General features: G+C 42.4%; 1 protein-coding gene across 1 annotated transcript in view; it reads left to right on the top strand.

The window, feature by feature from the left end:
- The window catches only part of CEP76 (centrosomal protein 76), a 275,662-nt gene that overhangs the window by 19,023 nt on the left and 236,181 nt on the right, over positions 1–20,458 (top strand). Inside the window, exons 2-3 of the mRNA XM_085605853.1 lie at positions 2,902–3,057; positions 14,325–14,406. Of these exons, the coding sequence (XP_085461979.1) occupies positions 2,902–3,057; positions 14,325–14,406 (238 nt within the window). The remainder of the gene's footprint in view (positions 1–2,901; positions 3,058–14,324; positions 14,407–20,458) is intronic.

The following is a 20,458-nucleotide window of genomic DNA, read 5'->3' as shown; positions in this document are numbered from 1 at the left end:
TAGGATTTTGCATCCTACTTTAGGAGTCCGAGTATTCTTAATTGCACCTGCTGCTGTCTGCAGCACTTCCCCTTCTGTACTTTCTGTACCTCCGCTACATAAGTAATGACAAGTTGTGTGATACCAGAAGCAAGAGCCACTTCCAATTGTTTTTCGTGTTAGTGTTTATTTTACTGCACAGCACGTGATGTGAAATTTTAAAACTGTAATATTTGTTGAATGGTATAGTGTACTTTTAAGTCTTTGCTCAGGTGTGTGATGACATCCAAAGTTTGCCCTCACACCCCGCAACAAAGCTTGTAGCTCCACACAGTATTTGCCTAACCACAGTGTCATAGAAGATTTAAAGTGAAAATAACTATTTTAGGCGTAAGCTGTGACTTGAAGTTTTGGGCTCGTGAGCGGCTATTTGGAACATTAAAGGCTGCTGATTGTGTGAAGACTTTACTAATTTGATTGAGATAACACAACCTCGAGCACAGCAGCAAGAGAGTACAACACCACTGAGAGGTTACTCTAATCCCCCATACACTTAACACAATCCTGCCATAAGCAGCAATCATACTGCACACTAGGCGATAGTCAACGCAGAAAACAATGAACCTTAAGGGGTCTCCAGAAACCCCACATATTCTTGTGACCATCAATGCCACACACCTCAACTGACCGCCAGATAACCACCCTTCTGACTACCTACTGCATGGGTACATCACAACACACGATGTGACACACTCACCCGTGCACAGAGATAACATAACATCATCAGGGGCCCATAACCCCCACAAACAACATTTAACTAATAGCAATTTATCACCTTAAGAGGGCCGCCATGCTATGGCATATGAGTATCCTATGACGAAGATATGAGAAAGCACCACTCTAAGATGGCTGCCATGAAATGGCTATTCTGACCAGGAAACACACATTAGCCTAATTGGTTAGAGAACGCCCACTACTGGAAGCAGTGACAGACTATAAAACAAGGCTAGCCACAGAACGCCTAACCTCCCGGAACCAGTAGGTGGGGGTAGGTCGAATCGAGATGTGATATTTGCACAACAGTGAGTACCTCTGCAGCGCGCACCGCCCCCTTTCCCCTGCTGTGACTCCGTATGTTTGTAACAATTACTGTAAAATGACTGTGTTAATGGGGGCACGATCAGCCAAGCAAGTTGAGCCAGATACTTAACGGTTAAACCAGCAGACAGCAGGACACATTTGGAACCGGCATTTCCACAGGCCGATAGAGCGCACTATACGTAAAAAAATAGCACATTAACGATATGCATTTAGGCTTTAGTGTGGGAATGATGTGCTAAACGCTGTAGCTAGGTGTCCAGCCGACAGTGGGACACATTTGGAACTGGCATTTCCACATGCGATAGAGCGCACTAAACGGCAAAAAATAGCACATCAACTAACAAGAGGCTGTAGTGTGGTAATGATGTGCTAAACGCTGTAGCTAGGTGTCCTCAGCACGGGACGCATTTATTTTACGCTAACACTGCCGCTTTGAGAGCCATAGATGATTGCAATACCAACACCCCACAATGCACAATAAACATCTTTGAAAAAATACAGTCACGTTGAGAGCTGTTCGCGATGCAAACACCAACAGCAGCTTAACATACCAGCAACTTGGGAAAGTGAGGTAGACGCATAGGGCCCCTTTAGAAGTTGATAATGAGAAAATCATATGAATGAGGGAACAAGGTTGACGCGAGATACGCATGTTTACGATGTCTTGTACCTGTTACCACAATTGAATTGGGGGACAATAACGAGTGAATGTATGTGGTCCGCCCACACCAATCATGAGCAACTGTCGTGTTTCCTTTTCAATTATTAATTTTTAATTATGAATGTGGTGAGAGTGAGAAGCGAGACCGAGAGTTGAAGTTTCCAGAACAATAAGATTGACCAAAGTGCTGTGACTCATATTGGCACCCTCTGTTCTCTCCCACTTGAATGTGTCCCGTACTTGAGGAACTCCTCTTGTTTGACCTACCGGGTACTGCTGAAGCCTGGTTAGATTACAACATTGGGTGAATCCCCATTGAAATATACCTGCTGCATTGCATATGTGCCACAAGGGCTGTAGTTCACACTAGCTCCCTGTGGGCGTTCACCGTGTGACACTGTTTTTAAACCTTTTATTGTACTCTTTCACTATTCACTGATAAAAAAGCGAAGGTAGACTCACAAGGGAAATGATATTCTCACAAGGGAAATGATATTGTGTATATATATACCAAAATGTGTACCACACCAATATGACCGATGTCACCCTTTTTCTCCCCACACAGGTAGTTCCAGGTCTGACAGGTACACTAATAGGTAGTTGTTTAGTTGATGTGAGTATGATTCCATGTCACCAACCCTAGAGTGTAGATAGTCTTCACAGTATAGGTCCTGACGAATCGCATGTATACTTTACGTTGAGCGAGAAACATGTTGACCTCATTGCACCAATAGAGACGCTTAGACCTAAGACATAATACTTAGCCAAGTGCCTAATTGTTCGTTTTTACTTAGGGTAGGAGACCTATTGATTAAAGGTTGTTCTCACAGGCACTCCGAGCCCTATTTTAAAATCACACACTCAATCCATACATCTACAAACCTCTGGCCCCTCACTTCACCATACGGCTATTGGAAGAAGTGCCCCTACTACAGGGAGCCCGTTGGGTATTGCGCCGCCGACCCAATGAGGAGCAGCCCAGATGATGTAGCATGACACCCAACTGGGTGTGTGAGGGCATTAAAATCCAATAAATGGACTCCCAACTCTGAACCTAAGCGGTCAGGTTGGTGTCAATTTCCCTTGTCCTGACATCGTCCACTGAGCAAAAGCATAGCTTCCTTTCTCTAAGACTATAATAATTGTTTTCTATTTTTCAGATGGACGTCCATGGCAAGATCCGTGAAGTTCTGGCAGAGACAATCAGTGAAGAACTAAAGACAGAGAGCCATCATTTATCAGAAGAGGATTTGATGAAGGCATTGCGTAGACGGGGGATTATTGACGATGTTCTCAAAGAGCTTAGTTTTATTAAAGTAAATCACCTATTTTGCCTCAACACCATGATGTGCTTTGTTGTTTATTTACTAGAAAATGGATACATAGTGTAGCTTCACTTGTTTGGAATCTCTTTTTTTCTCTGTCTCTACTCCCATCTGCCTGCCTCTTTTGGCCGATGTGCGAGTGCTCACAGTTCTGTCAGATATGTGAGCTGATCCTGTGTAGAGGAAGGGTGTGTGCCCACTGTTTCTGCAGGTGCACAAGTTGCTGATGCCGGAGTGCTGGTGTGCCAACATAGCATGATTTTTTCAAATGGTCCGGGCGACGCGAGGGAGAGCGCTGCGTCAGGATTTAGGAATTCTCTCCAGACAGATGGGTGGGTGGGGGCAAAGGAGGAGATTTTTTTAAATGTATTTTCTTTTAAACTCAGAAGAAAGTAGCTGCACTCTCATTGAACATATTAAAAAGTGCCAAATATATTAAATACTCATGATTAAGGAGATAACTGGGTTTAATGGAAGATCAGTCCATAGGATCATGTTGTATTACTTGTGGTTAAAAGTAAAAATATTAATCTGTCTTCCATGAATGTCATTTTCTTGCCTCATTTTCAGAAGGATATAAAGTCTGTTGAGTGTCCCTACTGTCCCCCTATATTCTATTGGCCCTTTTCTTCTTTTCTTTTTTTTATTATGCTTTGTATTGCCATTTCCAAATAGACAATGTAGAACAGTACAACCTGTGCCAGATATAGCAAGGCAAGTATTGAGTACTTTTAGAGTAATACACTGAGCACATTGAGATTCATCATTGGATATAAACCTGAGCGTATTCAACCCTCTGTGCAAACACCATTCCTTGGCCTACACTTTTTGTGGAACAACAATGTCAGCTGATGGGTGTAATTTGAAATGCTTTTGCCCTGACTCCCAAATTTTCATATGCTTCTGAGGACATTCCCATCCATTACAAATCGGGTTTTTCCAGAAACATTATTTTTTCATTCAATCCTTGTAGCTGCCCATTAAGTGTGTGTATGCGTGTGTGAGGGTCAGGCAGGTGTTAGTGTTCTTTCACTTCTGGCTGCAAACAGAATTGGGGACGAACTAACTCCCTTAATTAACAAAGTGCTGGAGTCAGGCAGTTACCCAGCCTGCTGGAAGAGAGCCACGATCAGGCCAATTCTGAAAAAACCCACCTTAGACCCTTTAGAGCCCAAGAATTATCGCCCAACAGCTGGTCTGCCCATTGCAGCTAAAATCCTGGAGAAATCAGTGAATAAGGTACTGACCGACTACCTTGACATCTATAATCTGCTGAACTCGACTCAGCATGGTTTTCGTTCACAGCATTCCATGGAATCTGCTCTGCTTGTAGCAGCAAGAGGAGATCCGAGGAATAGTGGATAGAGGGGGCAGGGCAATCCTCGTATTGTTAGACCTGTCAGCAGCTTTCGACACCGTGAATCACACAGTGTTAATACAGAGGCTACAGGAGGTTGGCATTGAGGGCCCAGCTCTATCCCTTCTCTCATCGTTTTTGGAGGGCAGGGAGCAGAGCCTATACTGGGACGACTTTCAGTCCTACAGCTTCCATCTCCCCTGTGGGGTTCCTTAGGGATCAGCTCTGTCACCCACGTTGTTTAACATCTATGTCACTCCCCTGGCCAGACTTATCAGGAAGCATGGTTTTGCCCTAGTGTCCTACGCGGATGATTCCCAATTTATAATCTCGATGGCTAACCAGCCGGATGACACAGCTTTCAGGTTTCAGGCTTGTCTTTCGGAAATTATGACCTGGATTAACCATAGATTCCTGAAGATTAATACAGACAAGATAGAGATCATTGAGTTTGATCAGGGGCAATCCTTGTGGAACAACTCCTGGTGGCCTCTGAAGGCTGGAGAATGCCCTTGCCCTGTATCCAAGGTCAGAAGCCTTGGTGTAATTTTTGACAGCCAGCTAAGTTTCTCTGCTCAGGTGAATCTTACCTCTTCCTGCTTCTTCCTTATAAAAACCCTGAGAAAGATTTTTCCTTTTATCGCGCAGGAACTACAAAAGACAGTCCCTTCTGCTGTCCAAGCTTGACTATTGTAATGCCTTGCTATTGGGGATTAATAAAACTCAACTGAGTAGGCTACAGTCACTGCAGAATGCCGCCGCAAGACTGCTTTTAAATATTCCTAGAGGCAAATCCACTTCGGCGGGAATTAGAGCACTACACTAGCTTCCTGTACAACAACGTGTGGAATTTAAGACATTATGCCTGGTTCACAAAGCAATCTTTGGGGGAGGAGCTAAAGATATTCAAAAAATGTGATCCACTATACCCCTGGACGTGCCCTGAGATCTAGTACTTTGGGACTTCTTCAGGTAAATAGGATTAGGAGAGTAAGATGGGGTGGAAGAACTTTTTCAAACTGTGCAGCAAAGCTGTGGAATAATCTGCCTACAACTATGAGACTTTTGCCAAACCATCAATCGTTTAGGAAAGTCCTGAAAACTTGGCTGTTTGCCTCAATATAGTCCCTGCGATAAAGTTTGCACCACCTCCACACTCACTAGCGCCAAGACGCCAAGGCAATCGAGCGCTTTATAAACTTATATCCTATCCTATCCTTCACTTCTGGGCGGTGTCTCTTTTGGGCTAACACCAGACCTGAGTTAACTACAGATTTGACTTAGCAAGTCAATGCTCTGGGGTATAGGTAAGGAATGCCACTTGTTTGGGTGAAGATGGACATTTTTTGTTTGGCTCACTTTTCAATTTCTGTTGAAGTTTTTCCAACTATAACTTTTATAAGAATCTTTTCTCTCTGTGGTTAATTTTCGTACCCTCACTGAGTTTCCATTGTTAATCCAAAGGGTACTTATGTCAACAGGAGTTAGCGTTTTTACTGCTCAACATCATAATGATTGGATATAGATACAATTCAGTAGCTTCTTAATTGTTTTATAAACTAATATTTTTATTCACTCTCACCCTGCTCTTCTGTCTGCCTACCAGCTCTGTTTACCAGCTCTAGATCTTCCCTTTTAATGTATACTCTCGATCTTTTATTTTATATATGTGGTTGAAACGCCACATTGTAGGCATTTCAGATTGCTCATCCCTTGGTAAAGGGAGCTTTGATATTGTGAATGCTTTAGTTGAGGCAAAACCTTGTCCCTTAGTCAGACGCATAGCATTGTCCTGATTACTTACCGGCAGGGTTGTGTTTATTGCAGATGATTGGAGATGGTCCATTACTTTGATGTTCTAACCTCACATTTCCGACACTAACTGTCTGTGGTTAGTGTACTTTCTGAGTGAGAGAAGAGGTAGTCTAACGCAAATTTTGAGAGGTGATTCTCTTGAATAATTGAGAGACAAGTGGGCCATTACATGACGCAACATCCTATTCATCAAAGGACCCTAGACTGAAAGGTTCTGAAAGAAGGATGAGGAGCACATGAGGGGTTCATTGAGCCATCGCTGAATTCAATTGGTTCCCTTTCCTTCATGCCCGTATATTAGATATCTAGGGCTTATTGCTTTTGACATTCGGCTTGATGCCAAACGAACCCGTGCAATCGCAGTTGCACATTAACATTTGGTTTATAAATTTCACTATCAGAAAGATCATGATATGGATAGGTATTTGGCCGGCTACAGCAATTATAGAGCCTTTACGATTTTTAAATGCTTTCTCCGGTCTCATTACACCTTGGTAGGACTTATTTTCGTATTTTTGTATATAATACACTTACAGGCTGTTGGATTTGCATAAATATAAATCCTTAGAGCCAGTTTCACATTGGTATTCAAATGTTTTTTCTGGTCCAATCACACTGTGGCGGGACGTATTTTGGTGTATAACCACGTTACTCACAGGCTGTTGGTTTTGCACAAAGATAAAATCCGAGAGCCGGTGTTATACCCTTGTTCTTATTTGTTCGATACACGATCTCCAAATAGGACGTTTTTTGTAGAACTCGAAGGGTTTTTGGACGAACTACAATACCCGGCATGCTTTCTCGCGCACACGCTCTTTGATGCGTATGGCGCACGAGTACCCTAGTCATGTGACGGGGTGACGCTCAGGATGCGCCTGGCGTTGTGCAGCAAACACCATCAGTCTATAAGTTTGGCATGCTTACACTGTTCCGGTTACCACTCGGAACAACCGGGAAGAAGGTCCGGGGTAACGACGGACAGGTAAGCATGCTTTAGATCGTAGGCTTTTCTATGTGTGACACTCGATTCATAGAATCGTATATTTCTTCAAACTAATGGCATTGAGACTTATCCGGCCATGGTGCCACGGCGCCCCTTTTGAAGGGTGTGTTCATGTGCTCATTGACACCGTTGTCTGACTGATAGGGCTCACCACCCCTTTTACATTGTCTTTTGACACACAGGCTACTGTGTCTTCTAAGAGATGAATGGACTCTGCATTCTTGTTCGAAGTACAATGACTTTTCATTAGAGAACATCTATGTTGATACTTGTGAAACTGAGTATTTCAGCATTTGTGACTCATACGAATTGAACCATACTCTTTGTTTTGGCTTTATATGTATTCATGCTCTCTTTAGTCAATCGACCCATCTTCATTTGTTTTGATAGTCAAGCCTGTGTGAGCTTGCTTTAGTGAACAAACAATTCTTTGTTTTTCTCATGGTATTAGTTTGTTCCTTCTATCTTTATTTTTGTCTTTTAGAGCGTTGCCTCACACCCTGAGTTGTTACCAGGAGTGTAGGACGCATCCCTGATTCATTACGGGTAAGAAGGCAATGTAGATCCCTTCATGACAAATGTTTACTACTGACACATTTGTATTAAGTTTTTGAATACCTTTGACTTCAACCAGCATATATCGTTCATTTTCTCCCCTGTTAAAATTTACTCTTTTTCAACAGGTGATAAATTTACATCCCTACGGTGCCGCATATCTCCAGATAAGCAGGTACCTGTGTAGGTTGTATCGTTCCTTTGTTGTTTTGTTTCTCACAATCTCAATTTTTGCAGTAGTGTCATCACTTGGTCCTGACGAAAGCCACTGTCATATTGTTTAGACACAGGTTGGCTGAAACATGTAGACCTTTGAGGACGTGTTCCTATAACATCTGTGTACACATTTTCCTCCAATTCCTGCGTTTTTATTTTGATACCACTGGATATTGAATACAAATATTTTTCTATTGGTAATCAATTTTAAACCACTTTTTCTTGTTCACACACTGCACTTAGCTTCACCACACTTCTGGCAGTCTTTTTCACCAGGAGATTTTTATCCTCCATGTTACATCAATTAAACATCCTTGAGCTCCTCCTTTTTACAGTTAATAAAGGAGTTGTAGCTCTTTAACTGCACCAGGTGTGGTTAAGGGAGGTCCCAGATGAAGCATGCCACCTCGGTGGGTGATGGGACTCGGTCCCTTATAGAAGGACTTCTTTATGTCTGAATATGCTGGTTTGTCGTTTTTGTGCTTCAGGTAGACTGTTGTAGAGCAGCGGACTCTTGTGTTGTTAAAGTCTAAGTGATTTGGGGATTTGTCCGCACAGGTCTTTAAAACTCCCTTAGACCCCCTAACTTATTGTTTTTTTAGTACCTCTGTAGCCCAATTCCATCCTTTTCTGACGCTCTGGTGATTCTGCTCTCCCATATGGCTGCCATTTTTTTTTTACATATGTGGATAATCCTAGGACCCTAGAAAGAACATTAGAGTTGTAGTTGTGGGAGGTGTGATCTACAAGAATGTTGCTCCATGTCCCAGAAGAGACCATCATGGGTTAAAATCTGTTCTTCAGAAACAAATTACAGCAAAGTAATTCAGTGAAACAACAGTTTCAGCAACTTAGTTGCAGTGCTTTCTTAGTCGTAGTGTTTTTCATTTTTTTTTGTTTAAATATCTTTATTACAATTTTCAATTTTCCTAATACAGCCAAGCTGAGCAGTGTTACATTTTCCACTTTTTACTCCTGTTGTTTTTTCCCCCCTCTTTTCTTTATTCTGTAACAGAATCATTTTCGCTATGCCATTACTAATACTGTTCCGAGCATTTGCCATCTAACAACCATGGCACAGGTAGCGTCTGTGGTGTAAGAGTTAACATAAATGTACCGACTGGTGTGGAAGCCTGCATCTCATTCGGACTGTCATCTCCTATCAGGGGGGCAGGGTCCATCTACCTCTTATGTGTCCCCATAATGACAATGAGCCATGTACAGCGACATCAGTTATTTTAGGGGTGCGTGACTCATACGTAATGCCGCTTTAAAATCACAATAAACGTTGGTGCATGGGCGATAAACAGTTACCATCTCAATGCAATACAAAATTTCTTTACTTACAACAATTAAACCACAACTAACTAAAGGAAAATAAATAAATAAAAAGAGAATGAGAGACATCAATTATCTAGCAGAACGTGTATGTGCCGGGTTTTGCGCCTTCCGAGTAGGGTTGTGCCAAGAGTCATGTGTGCACAGCGGATATGAGATGCTCGTCCTGTGTTGTGTGTGGGCATACAGGCAATGAAGTGTCGTGTATCTGGAGTTTTGTCTATGGATCACCGTGTTGGAATGTGGGGTCATTACTGAACTTGTCATCTGTGACTTGGACGTCTTGCATGCATAGCCCGCCCATTCCCACCCAGACTGCCTATTAGGCATCCACCTCCGCCTGCTGCGTAGGAGGCGCATGCGGTGTAATATTAGTTTGTATAAGGGTTCTTAAAAGTTAATCCCAGGCCTGCGCGATGGGGAATTTGCGCCGTCCTGCCGTTTCCTCCCTATGCAGAATATTGCTCTCCGCCTGCGCCCAGACCTCCAGGGATTTCAACCAATGGGGTGCCTCTGGAGGGTCTTTATGTTTCCATCTCTTGGTTATCAATCGTTTGGCGGTTATTAGGCCTAAGTCTTGGAACCTAGATCTCACTTTATTTTCTTTTGATCGTTTGTAGAGTCCCAATATGCAGACCTCCCACGTGTTCGATATCTCGACGCCAGTGCTGCTTGTGAGTGTTTCCGTTACTTTGCGCCAATAGGACATGAGTGATGGGCAAGACCACAGCATATGTAGCAGGTCAGCCCCTATGCAATGGCATCTTGGGCAATCAGAGGTAGTAACGTTGAAATAGTTATTTATCTTGTCTGGCGACAGATACGCTCTGTGTAGTATGAATGTTTGTATGAGTTTAAAGCGTGAGTTGCGTGGTATGTGCGTGGCACTAGCTAAGATACGTTCCCATTCTTTGTCAGTCCAGGGCCTACCCCTGTCTTCAGTCCAGCGCGTACGGAGTCGTTGTGGTGGTTTTAATACATGCGTGAGTAGGGCCTGCACCAGCCAGTGAACCACATGCGACCCCTCCCCCATCACATACAGATATTGTATAAGCTGATGCATTGGCGGCTCAGTAGTCAAGTCTCCCCACGCTAGTGTCAGCGTTCGTATGATGGCTGCATGCAGGAGGAACTGGCCCAACGGCAATCCTGTATCCGCCGACAAGGCTGCAAAAGGCAGCAGGGCACCATCCTCGAATAAGTCTCCTAGTGTCTCCACTCCTGCAGTGGTCCAGGGTGCTAATACCGTGTCCGTTACAGTATCCCTGCCTCTGGGTGTCCCAGTAAGTGGGAGTACCGGGGCGTAGGGAATGACGTCTTTTGTGAGTTGAAGGCTACTTCGATAGCATCTATGGGCTAATTCTATATGTATCTGTGTCGGACGGGGAAGTTTCGCCAATGGATGAAATAGACTATAGATCTGAGTCTGTGTCCATGACGCTGATGCGGTGGCAATGTCCGCTAGGTTCTTGCCACTTAGCCATTTGGCTACCCATTGTAGCTGCGCCGCTAAGTAATACAGTTCGAAATGGGGAACTGCTAAGCCCCCATTCTCTGGCGGTGCATATAGCTTCTGCAATGCTATCCTGGGCTGTCCCGCATTCCAGATTAGACCCCGTATTAATCCCTCTAGCTCCCTAAACATTTGCACCGGAACATACACTGGGAGGTTTGCAAAATAATACAACAGCCTCGGCAGTATTATCATCTTGGTTAGAGTGATACGGCCCATGACATTTAGCGGCAGAGTCTTCCAGAAGTGGATCTGTGCCCTTATGGAGGTGACAGCTCGTACCAGGTTACCCTCCAGCACGTCCACCGGTGACCTGTAAATATATATGCCGAGGTATCTGAACGTGGTCGGGTACCAAGTAAGCATGGTCCCGTTAACAACTATGTCCGTCAAGGCTACACTTTCATGAAAAGGATAGGCTCCCGATTTAGTCCAGTTTACCCTAAGGCCGCACACCACCTCGAAGTTATGGAATATCTCCGATATGACCGGCGGTATAGCATGCGAGTCACGTATATATATCAGCAAATCATCCGCATATAGAGACACCGTATGCAAACCATCATCGAGGGGGACACCCCAGTCCGCGCCGCTCTCCCGGAGCATAGCCGCCAACGGCTCCATGGCAAGAGAGAAAAGCAGCGGTGATAAAGGGCATCCCTGCCTAGTGCCACGTCTGACCCTGATTGCGTCAGATATGAGTTTGCCTGTGCGGACCCGTACCATGGGTCGCTGGTATAACAATTGCACCAGTTTGAGGTACCCGTCGCCTAGTTCATATTTATGTAGCACTGCCGCTAGATAGGGCCATTCCAATGAATCAAAGGCTTTTTCTAAATCCAGCACTAAGCAGCCCGACCGTGGCCAGTCCCTCGTTGCATACTTCTGAACTCTGAAGAATCTGCGTATATTAAGAGAGGTGCTTCTGTTTGGGACAAAGCCGTTTTGATCGGTGTGGACTATGGCTGGGACGAACGGGGTTATTCGTTTGGCGAGGGCGGAAGCAAGTATTTTATAGTCTGTGTTCAATAGGGCCAGTGGACGATAAGAACCAAGGATTTCGGGATCCCTGCCGGGCTTCAAGAGGGAGACCAGCAGTGCCTCATTTTGCGTGAGCGTGAGGGACAAGTTCTCTAGGGCCGCTGAGTATATACGCAACAGTTCCGGTACTAATATGTCCGAGTAGGCTTTATAAAATTCAGCCGGCAGTCCATCCGGACCCGGAGATTTACCATTTGAGAGGGAGAAAATACTATCGCGCAGTTCCTCCGATAGCAAAGGAGCACCCAATTCCTCCTGCTGATGGTCCGTCAATTGCGGAAGCGTCAGGGCGGAGAGAAATTCTCTTATGTCCGCGTCTGTAGCTAGGAGGTGAGACCTGTATACCGCGGAGTAATGTTCTACAAAGGCTTCATGTATATCTCGTTGGGAATGTACTAAGTCACCGTGTGTGGTTCGTATAGACATCACGGGTGGGGTAATCGCCTCCTGTCTTATCAGCCACGACATCAGCTTGCCTGGTTTGTCTCTCGCATCATGGGAGCTCGCTGAGTGTGCTGCATAATTCAGATTGCGAAGTCGGTCCAGCAATCTGGAGTGCTCCCCTCTTATCTGCATCAAGGACCTATCATCCCCTCCCAGTGCCTCCCCCTCACTCTGGAGCAGCTGATTTTCAAGGTGTGTGAGTTCAGTCTCTAATTGTAGTCGTAGTGTTTTTCATGCAACTTCTTACGTGGTGCAGCCTACTCGTTTAACATTTCATTTGAGATATTAATTTAAAACTCACAAAACCAATCACTTGCTCTTTGCTATAGATCAGCATATTCCCTCTTTGGGCGCTATGGATCACACAGATGATATTTTCACATATCACAGTTCTTTTCTCTGTGGTCTGCATCAATGTTAACCATCAACTTGAGAAGTTGAAACCATTCAGAAAGGTAGTTACTCCATCAATAGAATGATTAATGTTGAAGAAAATTGCAAAAATCCCTCTCCGTGTCAATTTAGTGTAGTATAAAGAATTACAAAGAGCATTACAGTCCTGCCCTAGAGGTTTTGTTACCTAACTGAATACTATGATATTACAGTTCTATACGGAAGTGGTACCCGCAGACGAAGAACCACCTCCCAACAATAAGTGGTAACCTTCTGTTAAAAAGTTAAGCCAGTAAAACAGAATTCCTTCCCTTGCATTTTCAATCATGAATCTCTGTTTTGGTTTTGGATTGCAATAATTCTGTGTTCGGATTTCACAAAAAGTGACCAGTTTTCTCTTTCTACTGAACTTACATTTTTATTCATGAGAACATCTGTTTATCTGGATACAACAAACTCTCTTTGCTGCCCTTTCCTTGGTTCCTGTACTACACGGACGAGTATTATCTGGTGGATCCACTTTCTCTCTTTCAGTCAGATGGAGAACAGACAGGGATGAAAATGAGTCATGAAACCTGTATCAGGATCCAATTGCCAATGTCAAAGAGGAAAATAATGGTTCTAATGATAACCAACATTCATTATTTTGGCAAATAGCTAGACACAAGGCTTTCCTTGCAACGTAATGGGAAATTACATTTCAAAAACATAATGCAAACTGTGAAGAAATAATTAGGTAAAAGCCCAATGCATACATTTGAAAATAGCAAAAAAACAGCAGTTTAAACAAGCAAGGTAATAATTTTAGAAAATATTGCTTAAACTAAGATGAGATTCAAAAATGTCAGAAAAATATCGGTGTCGAGCTCCCACCTTTGAAGAGCAGAAAATATTGACCAGGACTCAACAGTAGGTCAGATATGTGCTTTAGCGGACTGGCTGCAATGCTTCACCCCACTGTGAGACTCCCAAGGCATCTTGGTCTCTGGCATTGGTGTAAAATGACCAAGTGGGACAAGTTCCAGATGGGGCACTGCTGACTATGTCATGAAACTGAGTACTTGGTGGTCAGTGGTCGCAGGCCGAAGAAATGACGAAATTTGTCGTAATGCTTTCCTTTGAGTGAAGTGCACCTTCATTATAACTGCCAAACAGAGTGTGGACAGAAGCAGTTTGTAGAGCAGGTATTTGTTATCTTGATAGTTAGTCTAGTAGTTTCTGCTTAACAAGCTCTCAAAGGATAACGGAAGGTGCTAACAGTCTTGTAAGCACTTCTTTTGATTCCCTTCGTAGTTGATTGATAGCAAAAGTGTATTTTGTGAAGACGATCGGGTGCAGAGGCGAATTGGTTGTGGTAGGTCTTAGCCTCAGGAATGGTAGCTGGAGTTGCAATGCTTAGTTGTAAGGACTTGAGTAGGCTGCTGCCTTTCAGTGCGTTCATCAGTTTAGCCTAAGCCACTTTATTAGTTGAACGTTTTCGATTTAGTCTTTTTTAGTAAATTTAAAACATTAAGCTTATGAAGGAGGAATATTGATGTTACTGCCTTTTTCTGGTTGTAATTTATTGCCATCTTGTCTCTTAGGAAATGCCAGAGAGAGAAATGACATCTACTCCAAAGCCTTCTACACATTTCATTGATAAAGAAACCAGAGTACTCAAGAAAAGTAAGTTATCTTTTTTTTAAAGTACTCCTACGAACATTTACCATTTGAAATAATAAATGAATACACTACCTTAACAATAATTGTTTGAAAGGAGAGATTGGGACAGGACATTAAAACTTTTCACTGTAATTAAGAAATTAACGTATGTTCTTTCAAAGTGCTTTTGATTAACTTATGTTCATCATAACCGTCTGCAAGGAAACAACGGATTGCATGTCCTTGTAACCATGCTTTTTTGTGTAAATTAACGTTCTAATGATTTCTGTATGACTAGTTGGCTCTACAAATAACATTTCTACTCCAATTAAAATTTAGCCGAAATGTTTAGGCACTGAATTGATGCTTATCCAAAATGGGCTTTTCAAGAAGGGTTGCCCTGTTAAGTTCTTAAAAAAGACAGGAGTTTTTTGGGGTCACTGGAGACTATGGCATGAAATTAACTTTTCCACCTCGTTTGTCTCCTACTTAGTAGAGGTATTTTCTAGATTGAGAGGTTTTGTTGCAAAACACAGTTACTTCAAAATGTATAATGTGTTTCACCATTTTTACGTGTAGCGAACTCCTGCCAGCTCCTGAGTTCATTGACATGTTACAAGTTTATTATTGATGTTTTCTTGTTCCAGTATCCTGTTAACAGGTGAATATTTCAAAATGATGCTGAATGATTCAAGGCCAGTGCTTGTTTTGCCCCATGTTGGTGCAGGCCTGTGGCTTTTTCAAGGCTGGTCAGCGCCGTTCGGTCCAGTTAGGGTCTTGAAATTCTGTTGTACAATGTTTATGTGGTGGCAGTAATCCTAATATGAGCAGGGAGCTGGTGTTGTATTCCGTACTGAGTAGTGGGACTAAAGTCTTGTGCCCATCTGTGGTCCAGAGAGGAAGGAAATCTGATAGCGAATCGTATTGTGGTCTGTTTTGAGTTGCAGCAATGAAAAAACAAAAATAACCAGTATTGTTTCCTTTATACAATGTATGTGTGAGATAAAGAATTTAACGTAAAATGATTCAGTCTGTTTTTGAATCCTAAAATATTTCTGTGTGCGGTGCAGTTCACTGACTTCATAGGAGGCATAATGATGCATCAAACTATCAATAGCATGTAGAGAGAGGGAAATACGTTTTTGGGTGGAGCCGAAGCCAACTCTTTGGATAGGTTGTTTATTTGTAACTTTATTATTCTTCCTATGTAATAAAATCAAATATTAACATACTTTGTAATGAATCGTCATGTCAAAAGTAGTTACAGGAGAGCAAAAGGGTTACATAATTAGCATACATGTTTAGTTACATTAATGTTCTTCACTAAAAACTGCATTTTTCTACATCAAACAATCTTGACCATGTGTCTATTTTGTTTTCTTTCCTGTGTCATCCACTATCAGGTAGATTTGTGATTCTCACTGGTGTCGACTTGAGCCTATTGTTTTGTTATCTGCTTCTGTGAGTCTGAAGATTCTGTTAATTGTATCCATATTGCTAAGTCGTCATCAAGTTTCCGATCTATACATACAGCCCCCATTCTCTGTTCGTCCATGAGTGACCATTAAGGAATATCTTTTAGCAACAATAAGTGATCTGGGCCCTCTGCTTGTCTCCAGTGTATTGCAATACATATTTTCAATGTACCTATGTGAAGTATCCGTCCTAGTACAGCAAATGTATATAGCATCCGTTTCCCTTACGGGTGTCCGTGTAAGCCCAATGCACAGTGTCCATTAGTCAACAACCACTGGTTATTTCCATATCATATGCATAAAATTAGTGTTCAGTCGTTCACCTGGGTAGTACATCTGTGGTTAAACAGGGGTCAAGTCCCTGATATAGCTTGATAAATATTAATAGAGTTAAATATTCCACGTGTAAGCACTTCAGATGGATCAGTTTAAGTCTTTAATTGCTAGTTGATTTACATTTGTATTCTAGGATATTGTTCCATCATTGTCTGTAGGGGGTTGTGGTCAGGTATTCAGCAGGCTCCCGTCTTTCTCATATTGTCAGGTCTTAACCTGGACGCATTGCTATAATTACCTTATGTATCGTCATTAAACAGTCGCCATGCTTGAATTAATCTAATTAATGTCTGTAATGTACATGAATCTGGCAGTCTGCCGCCCTGGCCATTGTAGCATATAACAGAATGTGTCCGCTATGTCATCAGTAGTGCTCTCTAGCCTAATCAAATCATATATGTCTTCCATTAGGAGAATGCCTTTATCTATCCAGCATGCTGCTTTAGCATCTGGGAGTAGTTGCCTAAACTCCCTTAATCCCTATAATGGGGCTTGTTCAGCAAACTTTGTTTTTTAACAATCTTCTGGAACGCCTTTCTTATATTTATATAATTAAGGTAATTCAATGGGGAGTGCTGTCTAGTATGAGGCTTTGGCAAAGCTACATATCTCTGTGGCATCACATCAACAGAGCTTGCTGTCTGTTACCTTTTTAAGACCACTGGTATGGCATGTTTTGTAGTTGTGATCCGAAGTAGTAGGCTTCCATATCTTACACCGCCATTCCGCCCTTGTTGTATGGTAGTTGCAGTGTTTTAAGGGTGATTCTGGGTTGCCTGCCCATGTCAGACCTTTGAATAAACTGTTAATTCTTGGAAAACACTTTTGGGTAGGTGGGTTAAACCTTTTCTGGAATACATATAGAAATCTTAGATCTATGGCCCTTTTTTACTAACACCACTTTACCCATGATAGATAGTGGCAGTTTCATCAATAATTGTATCTGCTTATGTGTTTGCAGAAGTGTTTTGTCTATATTTAACTTTATGCTTCTGCCTTGGCCATGTGTCACTATTATTCCTGAAAACTTAATATCTGTGTCTTGCCCTTGTAGCCTCAAGCTTAAGCAAATAGTGCTGGTAACTTGTGCCCATTGTCCTACTGGGATTAATCTGGACTTGTTCAGATTGACATATATACAGGCTAAAGATTGCACTGAATTCCTTGATTATCTGTAAAACTCGTGGCATAGATGTCCTATGTCTCTTAAATATACCAAAGTATTGTTTTCATATTGCTAAATTACATGTTTAGTGTCGCCATTTGGAATCACTGGTTGTAAAATATGTCTCTACATGTCTGCGCTAATGGCTTAATTGCTAGAGCAAATAGCAGTGGTGATAAGGGTCATCCCTGAAGGCTACGCCGCACCAGTATCCAACTATCTTACACGTCTTTGTCCGTTTTGCCACAGGATTTGGGTCTGTTGTACAAAAAGCTTTAGCCATTTAATGAATCTTGGGCCGAAAAAGTAGGAAAATGAATTCCTGTCTATAGCAGCTATCACATATTTGCCCTCCAATCCTTTTGATGAATTCAGCTTGTGTGCCAGTCTATGTAGGTTATGATAGTACTGTGTTTTTGTATAAATTAAATTTGATCTGAAAGTTCTAAATCCAGGGTTACTGCTAGAATGCCAGGATGGTTTACCACTTAATATTTTTGCATTGCCTCGGATCATGGAAAAGGGTCTGTAGGATCTGCAATCTTATAGATCCTTTTCTGGATTCAGATCTACTGAGATTGATGCTTCTCTCCTTATATTTGGGAGGGCGCCCCTCTTTAGTGCTTCCTTAGAGACTTCTTAGAGTCAATCTATCACTATTGAACCTGTTCCTCAAAACTCTGTTGGAGAACCATCCAAATCAGGCGATTTGCCCCATTTTAATTTCTTTTACTGTAATTGCAAATTTTTCTCTGGTTAGCGGTGCATCTAGTGGTGTTTGTTGTTCTGTTGTTAACCAAGGTAAGTTAATATTTGTCAGATATTCTTTAACATGTTGAGGGTCTATCATGTCAGTTTGCATATACAGTGGGTAGGCGTAGATCTGGAATGTTTTATTTATACACTCTTCATAGCTGCGTATATGCCCAGTGTTATCTTGTCTTGTCAAGGTAGGTTGTCTTTTTGTGCTTCCTTTTTACTAGTGCTAATGACCTGCCTGACCTTTCGTCTTCTTAATACAACTTTGGTCTAATTGAGATGTGAGAGTATTTGGCACGTGTGCCATAGTGTCCTCTTTGTGTCAGTATTTTAGCCTCTAGTCGCTCCATCAACTCCTGCCTTTTTATCACTTACTCCTGTTGGAGGACTGGCTTTTTCTCAAGCGTATCTATTATCACCTATATTTGTTTGGTTAATCTGTACATTTTCCCTATACTAGCACCTCTCATAGTGCTTTAAGTGCATTCCACTCTCTTGATCTGGTGAAAGCTGTGCTCCAGTTCCTATTAAAGTATTCTGTTAGTTAGTAAGTCTCCATGTGGGGACTTTGGCCACATGCATTTCCAAGTATAAGTCAGGCAGTGGGGACAGTGATCTAACAAGACCCTACACAAATAGTTATCTTCTGAGCATCTCTCTCACTAGACATAATTATGTAGTCTCTCATAGTACAGGAATTGTGTGGGTGTGAATAAAATGAGAATACTTTATCTTGCAGGTGCTGTACCCAACATGCATCTACTGGGCTTAAAGATTCCATTATGTCTGTAAGTTGCATCCGTCATTTTGGGTGCCTCACCCATTCTAGATCAATAGCTGTCTAATTCCCCGGATATTGCGATATTGAAATCGCCCTCCTATTGAGGTGCCGACATCCACATTCAGATGTTTTTACTATGCTGGGAAAAAATTGGGGGTCTTGGATGTTTGCCGTATAAATGTTAATCAAGTAAAGACCCTGTTCGTCCAGGGTCCCACATATTATCACATAGCTACCTGTCGTGTCTGACAGAATATTTAATGCATGGAATGGTGTTCTTCCAGCAATTTTATGTTACTACCCCTCTTGAGGAGTAAGAACAGTTTCCCCTCCATTTCTTTGGTAATTTTTCATTTTTGTTTTTAGCTAGGTGTCCTTTGGGGGAAGGCTATCCCCCATCCATTGGTATTATTAAATATGCTAAGATTACATGCCTTTTTTTTATAGTTTTTTAAGCTACGCTCCATGTTAGTTTATTTTCTCTTCCAGATGTGTAATTTTAGGACTTTGTTGGTTCTTTTTGTTCTGCACTGTGCCTGTCCGCTTTTTCTGATTTGTAGTTTAGAGATGGATTTATAGACTGCATCTTTTCTCCCTCTTTAACACTCAACATTTTCCAGCAGAAGACAACAGTAAATCATTGAGAAACAAACGTCAGAAATGTATATTTCTGGCAGGATGCAGCTCGTCAGCTGTTCTTTGCACACCTCACTAACTTGAGGGGATCTAGAGTCCTGTCCCCTGCATCCAGTGTTGTACTTGTAGTCGCTTCAGGAAGTGTAGGTGTTTATCTCAATATAGGCCATTTCATTCAAAAGTGTCCCCAGTTTCTAGAGCATGTTGTTAGGACTTAGAATTCTGTCGTCATTTTCCAGGATGCATCTCAGCTCAGTCATTGTTTCTTCTTCTTCCGTTGTCTCTTCAGTCGTGAGCCATCTATGAATTTTTTGCTCATGGGTCTGGTGGTGTTTGTCCTGGTACTTTTTTTTTTTTTTTTTTTTTGTAAATCTTTTTATTAACATTTTCACTTCCAACCTTTACTGCATTACCATATCGTGTTTCACAACGTACATTACATCTTTTGCGATGACATGTGTATTCTACATTAAGGACCCCTGTCAGGTTCTTCATTATCTTGACCCCTGTCTCCTTCAACATTCCCCCATCTCCCTCCCCCGATCTCTCTGCACGCTCCCCTACTAGTCGGAAGTGTCTGATTGTGAGTCGTCCTGTGGGGGATCGCAGATGTTGCCCCGATATACATTCCACTTCCCCCATATCTTGTTCCATTTTTTGGGGCAGCCTCTATGTACGTATACTGCTCTTTCGGTTACCATCAGTTCATCCATACCACTGCACCATTTTCGGAGTGTCGGGGCGTGCCGGGCTCCCCACTGCTGCGCTATATCCCTTTTTGCTAAGGTCACCCCTAGTGCTACCCATGTTTGTACTGTCTGAGTAATGTCAGCTGCCTCCCAGACATTCAGGATGCAGCCCCGCGGTTCGGGAACCAGGGTTACTCCCGTCACCTGCGCCATTGTGCGCACTGTTGCTTTCCAA

This window comes from Triturus cristatus, chromosome 5_1, assembly GCF_964204655.1.
Source record: "Triturus cristatus chromosome 5_1, aTriCri1.1, whole genome shotgun sequence".
NCBI classification, from domain to species: domain Eukaryota; kingdom Metazoa; phylum Chordata; class Amphibia; order Caudata; family Salamandridae; genus Triturus; species Triturus cristatus.
Note: the sequence above shows the minus strand (reverse complement) of the source record. Positions and strands in the feature narration are given on the sequence as shown.